At 17.2% G+C, this 12,673-nt stretch overlaps 1 protein-coding gene and 1 long non-coding RNA gene across 4 annotated transcripts in view; one reads left to right on the top strand and one right to left on the bottom strand.

Annotated features, from left to right (window-relative positions):
• LOC107964022 (ran-binding protein 9) overlaps window positions 1-6,453 on the bottom strand; it is a 33,806-nt gene extending 27,353 nt beyond the window's left edge. For all 3 annotated transcript variants that reach the window (XR_003305330.1, XR_003305329.1, XM_026442752.1), the window contains exon 1: window positions 6,172-6,453. Coding sequence is in view for 1 of the 3 variants with exons in the window: in XM_026442752.1 (XP_026298537.1) it covers window positions 6,172-6,370 (199 nt within the window). In the remaining 2 variants the exon portion in view is untranslated. The remainder of the gene's footprint in view (window positions 1-6,171) is intronic.
• A 438-nt stretch (window positions 6,454-6,891) lies between these two features.
• LOC102655064 lies at window positions 6,892-12,135 on the top strand. Its single transcript, XR_001706255.2, has 2 exons — window positions 6,892-7,030; window positions 9,946-12,135. It is a non-coding gene; the product is annotated as an uncharacterized LOC102655064 (long non-coding RNA).
• Window positions 12,136-12,673: the final 538 nt, after the last annotated feature.

The raw sequence follows: 12,673 nt of genomic DNA, 5'->3' as shown, positions 1-12,673 counted from the left end.
AATTAAAGCAGGCGAGATGATTGCCATTATTGAGTATTATTGTCATTTGTGCATTTTGCCGAATTTTTTTTTTTGCCGAAACATTTTTTTCTATATTGAAAAAATAAATGAATTTATAACTTCTTTTGATGATTTTTATAACTATGACTTCTATAAAAAGAAATCAATCTATGTTTTTGTGTGATATTGTTAAATTATTTTCCTCTATTATATTTATATAGATCTTATTCTTTTTTTATTTTGAAAATAAAAAATATGAGTAAAAATGGATGAATTTCAGCGTCTTTTTAACTTTGATCATTATTTAAATATATTTAAATGTTTATATCTAATAATTATGTAATTCTATTCTATATTAAGAAAAATCCACAGAGTCATTTCAAAAACATTTTCCTTATACAAAGAACAAAATATATATATATATATATATATATATATATATATATATATATATATATATATTGATGATATAATAAATAAACAATTATTATAAAAGCATAAAATTTCAAAATTAAAATTTTTTTTGAATTAATTTTTTAAAAAACAATGAACTTTAAGAAAAACGATTTGAAGATTTATACTAAGTATATTAAAATCTATAAGAAATGCTTATTAAAGATTATAAAATTAAAAAAAAATTAAAATTTAGCAAACAATATTTTATATTAATTTTCGTGCAAAAATAAAATAAAATTATCTTATTTATCTTTCTTATAAAAGTTATAAATTAATTATTAATTTATAATTTTTTGGTTAATGGTTATAAATTAAAATAAAAAAATATGTTGTAGTTATACTACTTAAAATTATATATATAAACATTAATTAACATTAATAAGTTTATTTAAAATAAAAAAAAATACATTATTCACTAAAAAATATAAATAAAAAAATTTTTTTAAACTATAAATAAAATTATAAATATAATAAATAATTGTTTTATCCTATAAAAATTAAGAAAAATTATATTATATTATAAATATTATATTATATTATATTATAAAATGATTAAATATAAAAAAAAAGAAAAATTATAATATATAATATGATATAAAATTATATTATATTATATTTAAAATGAAAATTTGTATTCCATGAATATTTTTCAATATATTTTAATTATAAAATTGATTGTTAAACAATATGAAACTTCACAATATGATATATATTTTTAATGTTTTAAATATATAATTTCAATAAATTGTATTTTTTTATTATATTTTATTATATTTTGACAATATACTTGTAATTTTAATTATAAAAAAAAGATTATTAAAAAAAAAAAGATTTTAATTAACAAGTTAATATGAATACGCATACATATATGTTTTTTATTTTAAAATTCAAATTGATTTTACAATATTTAAATATTTAAATGTTTATTAAGAATGTTAAAAAATGGATGAATTTTTGAAATGGCGCCCTTTTGATCATTTTTGATCATTAGTTAATTAATTCAATAATCATTACTTGAAATTCAGATTCTATTAATAAAATAATTATAATAATATTATATTGTTGTAATAATTTTACATTAATTTTAATAAAATTATATTATTAGTTTTATTTGTATTAAATTTCGATTATAAAAACATTTATAGTAATATTACTTTCGTTATAAAAAAATGTTAATTGATTCAACGAAAGAATTAATTAATCTAATTAAAAAATGATAAAGATTTTAACAAACAAGAATTTAATTACAAACGAAAGTTATAAATTCTAAATTTTTTTTCTTTTTATAACTACTTTTCATTTTATCAAAATAAAATTTAAATAAACTGTTTCAATATTTCTTTTATGAATGATTTATAAATGATTTAAAGACAATTTAAATTTTCTTTAATAATTTAAATAATTGATATAATATAATTTTAAATACTAAAGAATTAAAAATATCAAATTAAAAAATTCTTTTGTTTGAAAATATTGTTTTTTATCTTGCAAATACTATCCTTGTTAAATTTAAAAATGTAAAATTATAAAAAATATAATATGCGAATACTTAAAAATTTTAAAATGTTGAAATGATTAGAATATTTTAAAATTTAAAAAATTTTATAATTGAAATAAAAAAATAATTTATACTTATATTTAAAAAAAATTAAATTAAAATAATAAAGAGATGGGAAATAATAAAAATGGAATAAATAAAAAAAATATATAAAAATAAGAAAAAATAAAGATTAAATTTTATAATATAATATAATTTTATATTCTAATTGTTTTTAATTTTTTTTAACAATTTAAAAAACCATTAAATTTTTAAAATATTTAAAATATTCAATTTTTTAAATTTTCATTAATTCTGATCACAAAAAAATTCTTGCATTTTTAAATAAAATTTAAAAAATATTAATAAAATATATTTATAATTGTGAAATATTTGGAACTTGTCAATTTAGCAAAAAATATTATAAAAATCTATATTAAAAATTTTTTATATTATAAAGAAACAAAATTAAAAATATTTTTTCTTTTTTATTCTTCATTAAATATCTTCATTAAATAATTTAAATAAATATTTAAAAAAAAAAATATTGAATATAAGAATAGAATGTTTTGACTAACAGTAATAAAATAACATACACAAAATTCGTTATGCTTTCTTTATTTTTCTTATAAAATGAAAATATTGTATAATACAATGAATATTTCTAATAGTAGTAAAGTCAATTTCTAATAATAGTAAAGATTAAAATTTTAAATTATTGTTATATTTCAAATATTATGTAATGAAACAAACATTAAATTTATAATTATCTAATTATTGAAATTATATTATATGAAATTAAACAAAAATAACAAATTATCAAATTAATTATTATCTATTAAATTTTTAGAAACAAGAAACATATTTCATTCAAAGAAACATATAATATAATTGATACAGAATCTATATATATATATTTAAAAAACATATATTTTTTAATGTTTCATAATATTATTGACAAGACAAATTATATTACAATTATTAAGACAAATTATAATACATGTAATTGAAATTAAATATAATTTTTTTATAATTATATATTTTTTTCATTTAATTCTGTATTAAAATACCATATATTACAATTATAATTTATTATAACAAAATAAGTAAAATAAATAGAAAAATTATTAATTTTTATGATTATTAAGAAAATAAGAAAGATAAAAATACAATATATGTAATTTTTTATTTAATTTTATAAAATTAACACAAAATCATATTATATAAAGTATTCTTTACAAAAATATAATAATTAAGTAATTAAATTGATTAAAAAGATATTTTTTTTTAAATAAAAAAATAAATATTTCATTAAAAATATTATATATATATATAATTTTTTTATGTTTTAGTTTATAATTATAATCTTATTTTAAATTATTTTTTTTATACATTTCACAAATTGTTATTATTAAATATATATTTTTAATATATATATATTATATATAAAAAATATATATATAAAATATAATATATATATATATATTATATATAAAAATATATATATATAATATATATTTTTTCTTAATAAAAATTAAGAATATTTTTTACAAAATTAATAATTTTAAAAAAATTAAAAAAAGATTTTGAACAATACAAAAAAAATTTTAAAAATAATAACTTTTCTTGAATATTTATATTAAGAATTATAAATATTTATATTTTTAAGTTATAATTATATATAAATATATAAATATGGTCAAAACTGTTATATATGTACATACATAAAATATAGTCTAAAATTCTTTAAGATTCTTCAATTATGATAAATTAAAAAATATATATTTTGTATGCAATTAAATGGAATCAAAAAATAAATTAAAGATTTTTTTTCTAATTTTTGAAGTCATTTTTACATGATGTATATTTTTTTTTCTTATATATTTTAATTAAAATGCATTCAAAGATGCCTAATTAGATAATCTTAATGTAATAATGATTTAAATATAATATCTGTTTCTATTAAGATCAATATTTTAACGGACGAAAATGTGCAAGTATAAGTAAACACATTTAAAAAATCTGATTATTTTTTAATAACTCATTATTATAATAATAAACTACCCATAATAAATTCGAAATAAAAAAAGAAGCTTTTTTTTATGAAGAAAATAATGAATATTTATAACAAATAATCTACATCAGAAAATACGAAAAAGAAAATAATTAAAATTTTTATATGTAATTATATATCAGAAGATCATTATTATTGATTTATTATTATTTATTTCAGTAATATATAGCTATGAAAGATCATAATTTTAAATATATTAAATCATTAAATTAAATTTAAATAATTAAAAAAAGTAATTATATAATTAAAAAACATACAATAATAATTGAAAAATAATAAAATTAAATAATTTAAAAAAGTTTATAATAGATGCCTTATAAAAAAAAATTTATAACAATAAAATTTTCTAAAACATATTTATATATTTATATATTTATATTCATAAATTTATGTCCGTCGTATACTTAAAATTTATCAATTATGATAAAATCTTGATAATATAAATAATAAATCTTAATTTTGAGAGTCAGGAGATACTTCAAGGTTGTGCAGTTATAAATTTCTAAATATATTTAATGTTATATAAAATATGCAAGAAAAAATATATATATGCATATAAAAAAAAATGTTAATAATTTTAAAAACAACAGAGAGAAAAAAATGACTTTGTCACAAATATATTTTTTTGTAATGTATTCATCCTTTAATATAGTTCCATATTGCATAAGATATTTTCTTATATCATCATAATTAATGGAGTTTATTTAAGTTTATTTTAACTATTATTTTATTAAATAAATATTCCTATAATAGAAAATTATTTATACTTTAATTATTTTCAATTTACTTATAATAATATAATAGCTACTTAAATATATATTTACTATTATAATAATCTTTTTTATAATGAAAATTAAGATCTTTTTTTTGAAAAATTTATTTGTACAAAAGATCTAAGATATTTCATAATTTCTATTGTATGAAGAAAATATACAAAATTATAAAATAAAACAAATACTGTATAAAGGAATAAATTATATTAACAAATATTGAAAATATTATAATAAATTTATTATAAGCATTTTAAATTATTCTAATATAAGTTATTAAAATTACTCTAATATATCAGTAATATTATTAAATTTTAAATCAGTAGTATTATCACAAGGAATTTACAGTCTTTTTAAAATTTATAATCTTATTATAAATACAAAATAATTACATTAATTTATAAAATATTTTATTTTATTTAAAAAATTTTGTTTATTAACTAATATATTTTTTGTAATTAATCTATTTATATTTTTTATTAATATATAATAATATATAATTTTGTTAATCTAAAAATCTATTACTTTACACATTGAAATAATATTAATTAAATGTAAATAATATTACATAATTTCTGGATTTTTTATTTTAGAAGAAAAATTATTTTTAAGAGCATTTAATATTATTAATCAATTAGTATTACTTTTTCAAATATGGAACGCACTATTTTTACATAAAAATATTTAAATTAATTTCAATTTTAATTTGAAAATCAGGATACAATTACAATAACAATAACATTATTCTTATTAGTATCTTAATTTATATTAATTTATTAAACTTCTATAAATACATAATTCGAATATTTTTTTCAATTTTTAAAATTTGTTCATTTTAAAACTGATTGACAATAAAACTGGAGAAAAAAAAAAAGAAAAAGAAAGAAAGAAAAACTTAGCAGAACAAGAAAACTATTCAAACATCGCAACTGTCATTGCCATTACTCCTTCTCTACGCAGATTCATTTTTTCCATAAATGTCCGAAAGAAATCAGAAAAGCATAGATCCACGAAAATTTCAATTGATGAATAGATATTTGAATTAAATCTTGGGATTTAATAAAAAATGAGTGATCAAGAGAAAGTCGAACAGAGACCATGACCGATCAGCTGATTCCTTTGTTTAGGTCGCTGACACACGCGAAACGGAGCTCTGCCATTTTCAATCGATATTATAGCTCCGTCAACGATTCGTCCGTATCGAGTAAGAATCAAATCCTATTGGCCGGAATCATTCCTCGATCCTTCATTTCGGAGAACATTAAAAATCATCCGCGAGAATTCTCTGAATGGCAGAAAAATAGTTGAGAAAGATTAAGACTAATCAAACGTACCTTTGTAGTGAACACGAAGATTGTTTTGGGAGAGGCCGATGTAATTGTATTTGTCCTTTGGACTCCACGAGCGTGGTAATGGCGTTTCCTCTTCATTTACCATCGGATAAAGCATTTTTAAAGGATCAACGGGCTGATTTTGCCCGGAATTCGTCTGAGAAGGCTCCATAACACTCGGTTCCTCGCTGGTGGCGGCCATCTTTCTCTTGGGCAGCCCCACTACTTTTGCCAGTGGATTATGCTTAACTGACTGCGCAACAGTCCTGCGCAACGGTCCTGCGCAACTCAACTTTACCTTGTGTTCATGAAATATATAATATATAGATAATACACTTTTTAAAAGAAATTTGAATATATATTTATGCTAAACATGCAATCTTATGTTCAAATATTATATAAATATATTATATAAATAATATATAAATATATTAATATTAATATTAAATAAAAATTACAAAAAAAAGAAAAAAAGAATAGGAAAAATATAAAATTTGAATGTAATATATTATAATAAATTAAATATAATAAATGTTTATTATTTTATTTTTTATTACATACATATACAATTCATTTGCTCTGTATAACTTTATGCCTTTTTTTTAAATACTTATCTATATCTATATTTTTTATTATACTATAATATTGTATTACAATTTATTTTAGATAAAAATTATGAGATTTTGGCATCAATGATTTAATCAATCAAGTTACTAGAAATTACTAGTTTCGAACTTTCACATTAGTTTTATAAAATATTTGTTTTCAGTGATATGTTATCATAATAAATCACATAAACGAGAAAAATATAATATAATGAAATAATTATAATTAATGCAATAGTATTGATAATATAGCACAAGTATTATTTTTTTTTATATTTATATTAATTATTTAATATATTTTCTCTTTTTATATAATACAATTATTAATAAGGATTAAAATCAAAAATTCAAAATTTTATTTTGAATTTTTTATTTGAATTTTTTATATTATGTATAATAATTTAATAATAGTAAAACTATTATTTAACCTAGAACATTAAAAGTTATTTTATTTATTTTAATTAAAATAATAAAGAGAAAATATAATTAATAAATACAAAGTAGAAATTTTATTTATAAATTCTTTTTATGTATGAACATATGTATACATACTGATCATTTACTACATTTTCAATTTTTAAAATATTTTTATTAATTTAAATTATAATTATAATTATTAATTTTTTATTAATTCAACTTATATTAAAATAAAATTAATAAAATTGATGTATAAATATAAATTATACAAATTTTTAAACCTAAATTATTATAAAAAATTTCTCTTAATGTTCATGAATACTTTAAAAACTAGGATAAAATATAGAAAAATCCAAATGAATCGTAATTCTAATAATAATAACATTATTATTATTATTGTTACTATTATATACATATAATATTTATGTTTTCCTTAATTAAAATTTTATATATTAAATATGGTACAATAATATCGTAATATTTAACAAGAAAAATTAAAATAATACTTCAATATTAAACAATTATATTTTCATTTTTATGTTTCAAAAACTAAAAGTGGATAGTAATGTATATTTTTTAAAAAATTGATTTCATACAAAATATTTTAAATATTGATAAAAATATTATAAAATATAAAAAAGTTATAATTTTTAATAATTCAATTGTAAACATTTTATGTACATTATGTAAAATTTATACGATATTTTATTTTTTTCTTAATTGATTTACTTATTTCTTAAAGACTATATTATTATAAATGAAAGATCCTGAAGAATATAGAAAATAAATTATTAAAAATCATTATATTAATTAAGCTCTTAATTTAAAAATTATAAAATTTAGATTAATTATAAATTTTTTATTATAATTTTATTAATAAATTATTGATGAAAAAAAATTATAATTTTTGAATGTTGCAATATTAAATTAATAGTTTTTAAAATTTATTTTTATAATATGAATTGTGATAATATTGTAATGATATTGTAATAAATTCTTAAATATTTAATCAATAATGTAATTAATAATGAAATGAAAATAAAAATTCTCTATCTAGATAATGAAATTTTATTAATAATTAGAAATAATACTAGAAATATATATATAGCAGAAATAGCAGAAATATATAATACTAATAAAATATACTAGCAGAAATAGTATTATTAATAAATTATCTATATAGTCGCAATTTCAAAATGCATCTATATCAATAATCCATCTGCCTGTGATATAATTAAAAAAATCTTTACAATAATTCAACAATATAAGTATAAAATTGCATATAATATTGCAAAATGTATTAAATTTAAGTGCAATAAAAATCTTAAAATAATAATAAAATAAAATAGATATAAAAAATATAAAAATATAAACATAATTAATATATATATATGTATAACATGTAATCCTATACATATAGTCCTATAATCCTATACATAGTGATTTTGATTTTAAATTTTAAGAAATTTAATTTTTTTTTTTTAATTTTATGAAAAAACAGTTTTTTTAATTTATGTAACTTCATAATTACAATAGAGATTAGATTTTAAAATATATTTCAAATTTAAATGAATTTATAAAAATCATTTTAGTCTTTTTATACCATTATATGTTTTTGAAAATTTTTTATTATTTTATTGAAATTATCAAATTATTGTTTATTTATAATATTGCTGAAGAATAAATAATACCAATTAATCTGCTATAAATGTCAATAAAATTACTGATTTTATTTATAACTTTAAATTATTTTAAAAAGTTTATAATTGACAACAATTACATTATTATATACTATTATTATATTACTATATTTTTCTTAATTTCTCTCAATCTTACAAATCTTTTTTTTTATTATTTGATTTTTACAATATTTGATTTACAATATCATATAATAAAAAAATATAAGATATAATTAATTAAATTTAAAAATTTTTTTTTCTCAATTTTCTTTGATAAATTAAAATTAATGAATTTTAATAATTTATGCAATATTTATAAATCAAAAAATCAATATTTATAAATTATATTTCAACATTTTTGAAAGATTTTAATTTTTAAAATAAATAATATCTTTTATTAATTAACAATAAGAATATTGAAAAATTTTTATTATAATAACATAATTCATTTTTTTAAAATTTCAAAATTGATGAAATATTATGAATAATAAAAATAATACAAAATTAAATATATGTATGTAAAAATAATATAAAGTATTATAAAAATAAAATAAATCTTATTAAAAAATTAAATCAATTTGAAATCTGAATTTTAAATGAAATATTAAAATCCATTAAATTTTAAATTAATATTTTAAATATATATATTATAAATATTAATTTAATTAATATTTTAAAATTTTCTAATGGTTAAATCCTTTTGAGGGAATGCATTTTTAAAATTTTAACAATCTTTCATGTTTTCTATACCTAACGGAATGATAGAATATTAGAGATTAATAGAAAATATATATAAGAGATTAATAGAAATATATATCTCCAATCCATTCCAATCTATATCTCCAATTCCTGGAGCTATAGTATAAAATTAATTAATTAATATGGTAATAAAATTAATTTATTACAAAGTTTGTTATTAAAAGTTCTACTCTGAAATAATCAAAAGCAAAATTCATATGCTAATGAATATTTATGTTTATTATTAAATTCACAAGTTCTGTCCATTCGAGATTACAAAATGTTAAAAAAAATGTTATACATTTTGCTCTGCTGAATTTGTTTTATTTTTTTATTAGATTTGCAGGTCAAATTCAAAGGGACACAAAATAAATCATTAAGAAGGAAGTGAAAAATCATTGGAATCGGATGATAAGGAAGGCAAGAATTAAGGACTGTCTGTACCTGTACTAAGAAAGTATATAATTTGTCATATCGCATCCCCGATGATCCGCTTCAAATGTGATTTCGCTGATTTTATAATGTTCTCTCATAAGCTTTCAAAATCAGAAGGAGGAATTATATATCACTTATTTATAAAAATTTATCTTCTTATTTATAAAAAGATATTTTTTAGATTATTTTTAAATTTCTTTGTTTATGCGAGAAGCATTTGTTGAAGCAAGAGTTTTTTAAATTCAATTAAATTTAATCATGTTCCAACAAAATTAGTTCCGTTATCCGAATAAATATCGTAGCATAATTGTGGATGTATAATAAATTTTTTTACCAGTTTAGAAATGCATCTGTGAAAAGATTAATAATTAATTCAATATAGCGAATCGCCTTTATTACAAAATATACGAATAAACAGATGTATTCCTTAGTATAAATTTTAATGCGCATCCTGTCCTTAGATCTGCATAGTCTTCGCAGATAGCAAGATATATAGAGGAATATACAGGAGTGAGTTGGATAACAGATAAATTACTCATTATTTGCGTTGGACTTTACTTGAAAATATTAAACATTTTTTAATGATGCTCTTCACTATCCTTCTAGCAGATGATATCCAAAATTTTTTGCGCAGCAAAAAAACTATATAGTTTGATAACTCGCGTATAATTATAAAAAAATTTATGAAAAATAAATAATCTACTTGATTTGTATACTGAGTGAATAATAAATATTTTTGTTTAATTGAGGCATTGCTTATTCTAAGAAATCTAAAAGTATCTAAGAATTTAACAAGTACAGTACTTTGTCTTTCAGAATTTCTAAATTATTTTTTAAGTTCTGAATTTCTGATTTGAAGTGTGTTTGTTATAATATATTTGTTATAATATTGTTATAATATTTTATAATATGAGTTCATATGTAGAGACTAAATGAGATAAATATATTATTCGTGATTTTGCTTACGTAGTTTTCAATAAATCAGAAATAGTAGGCGTGAAATAGTCGGTTATAAGATAAAAATCTTAAAAAATTCTATTTCTTTATCTTAATCACTGAAAAGTTGTAACTGTACTGTGTTCTTTATAGTTCTTCGATATAAGAATCTGTCTGTGACTATTGCATGTAGTTCTCCAAGTTCACCATAGTGTTGTCATATGCAATTCTAATAAGAAAAAATCTCGAAAGATCATCGTTTTGATTCATTGAAATCATTCATGATTTCAAATTAGGTGATATATCCTAATCGTTGTATTTTTAATTTGCAACGAAGATCTTTTATCATGATAGTGATGCCTTAATCCAGAATATAATCATAGTATCAGTCCAACAAAATTCTTGACTTCAATTGCAATTTAGTGTTATACACATCTTTTTAATGAGTTGCACAAACAGCAAGATATTACAGTTCCAAGCGCATTAGATTAGTTTGATTTGACACATAAGAAGAACATATATGTGCTATTGTCTATGATTTTGTAAACGTAAGTAAATACAGATATTATGTAATTGTCCTATCGATTATAGCTCTGAAAACTGCAATGTTATTAACTAAAATCTAGTTTATTCCAGAAATTTATTCACGAAGTATGAGGAAGAGATTCATCAAGAGATTTTTAATTGCCATAATTGTTGCACTAATAAATAAATTCGCGTATAAAATAAATACTTTTAATAATCTTAATAGGTCAAATATTTGTGATATATTAGATAAGATGGTATGTTTCGTTATGAAATCCATTGAAAAATCTTATAAAATACAATTCATCTTGGTGCGCATTCCACAATAGTTCCAGTATTTTTGTTTCTTTTTTAGATTTGATTTTGATTTTCACTTCTGATTTTTCATCATTTAATATTCTATTGTTATTAGTAATTCAATTTCGAAGTGAACTTATAATACATAAAATTGTGATCAATTCGTTGTTAGTTTGTTTGTATTAGATCATTTATTCTATTCTGTTAATAGGTTATTGATATAAAAATCGAATCGAAAAATGACCTGGCTGCTATTAAAGAAGTTATTTCTGTAATTTTCACCAACAACAGTCGAATTGCTAAAAAAGATCCATAAATATTTAATTCGTAAATTTTAAGTGGTTCTGTTATAATCTCTAAAACATATGTTAAAAACAGCGATTTTCTTTATTGACAAGTATTTTTTGGTTACATTTTTTTTGATATCAGTTAACAAAATATATTTATGTTTATGAAATCTAATTATTACTGAAAATAAATTCTATTTTGTTGTTTAGTATGTTGTATATTGTTGATAATTCTGATATCTTAGCAGAACTATCAAATACAACTCGTAATTTAAAAATAATGCTAGATTCTTTAAATACTGTATGATAATAATAAGAAGTACATTAATTTATTGAATTCAGAATTTCTATTTATAAATTCATATATATGTTTCATATTTCATCATAAATTATATATTATTATTTTGTTTTTTTCTGGATGATCATTTAATTTTTCAATTAATAGAAATCTTTATATGTCTGTTCCTGAGAGTTCCCTAATTTATTTGCTGTTTTTTAAATGGAGAAATAGAATTTTTATAACAAAATCACTGTCATGAATAATGTTTTGTATAAATTGTTGCTCAGTAAATCATTCACAAAGGAA

The sequence above is a fragment of the Apis mellifera genome, linkage group LG9 (assembly GCF_003254395.2).
Source record: "Apis mellifera strain DH4 linkage group LG9, Amel_HAv3.1, whole genome shotgun sequence".
Lineage (NCBI taxonomy): Eukaryota > Metazoa > Arthropoda > Insecta > Hymenoptera > Apidae > Apis > Apis mellifera.
The sequence above is the reverse complement of the archived record's forward strand: the minus strand, read 5'-3'. Positions and strand labels throughout refer to the sequence as shown.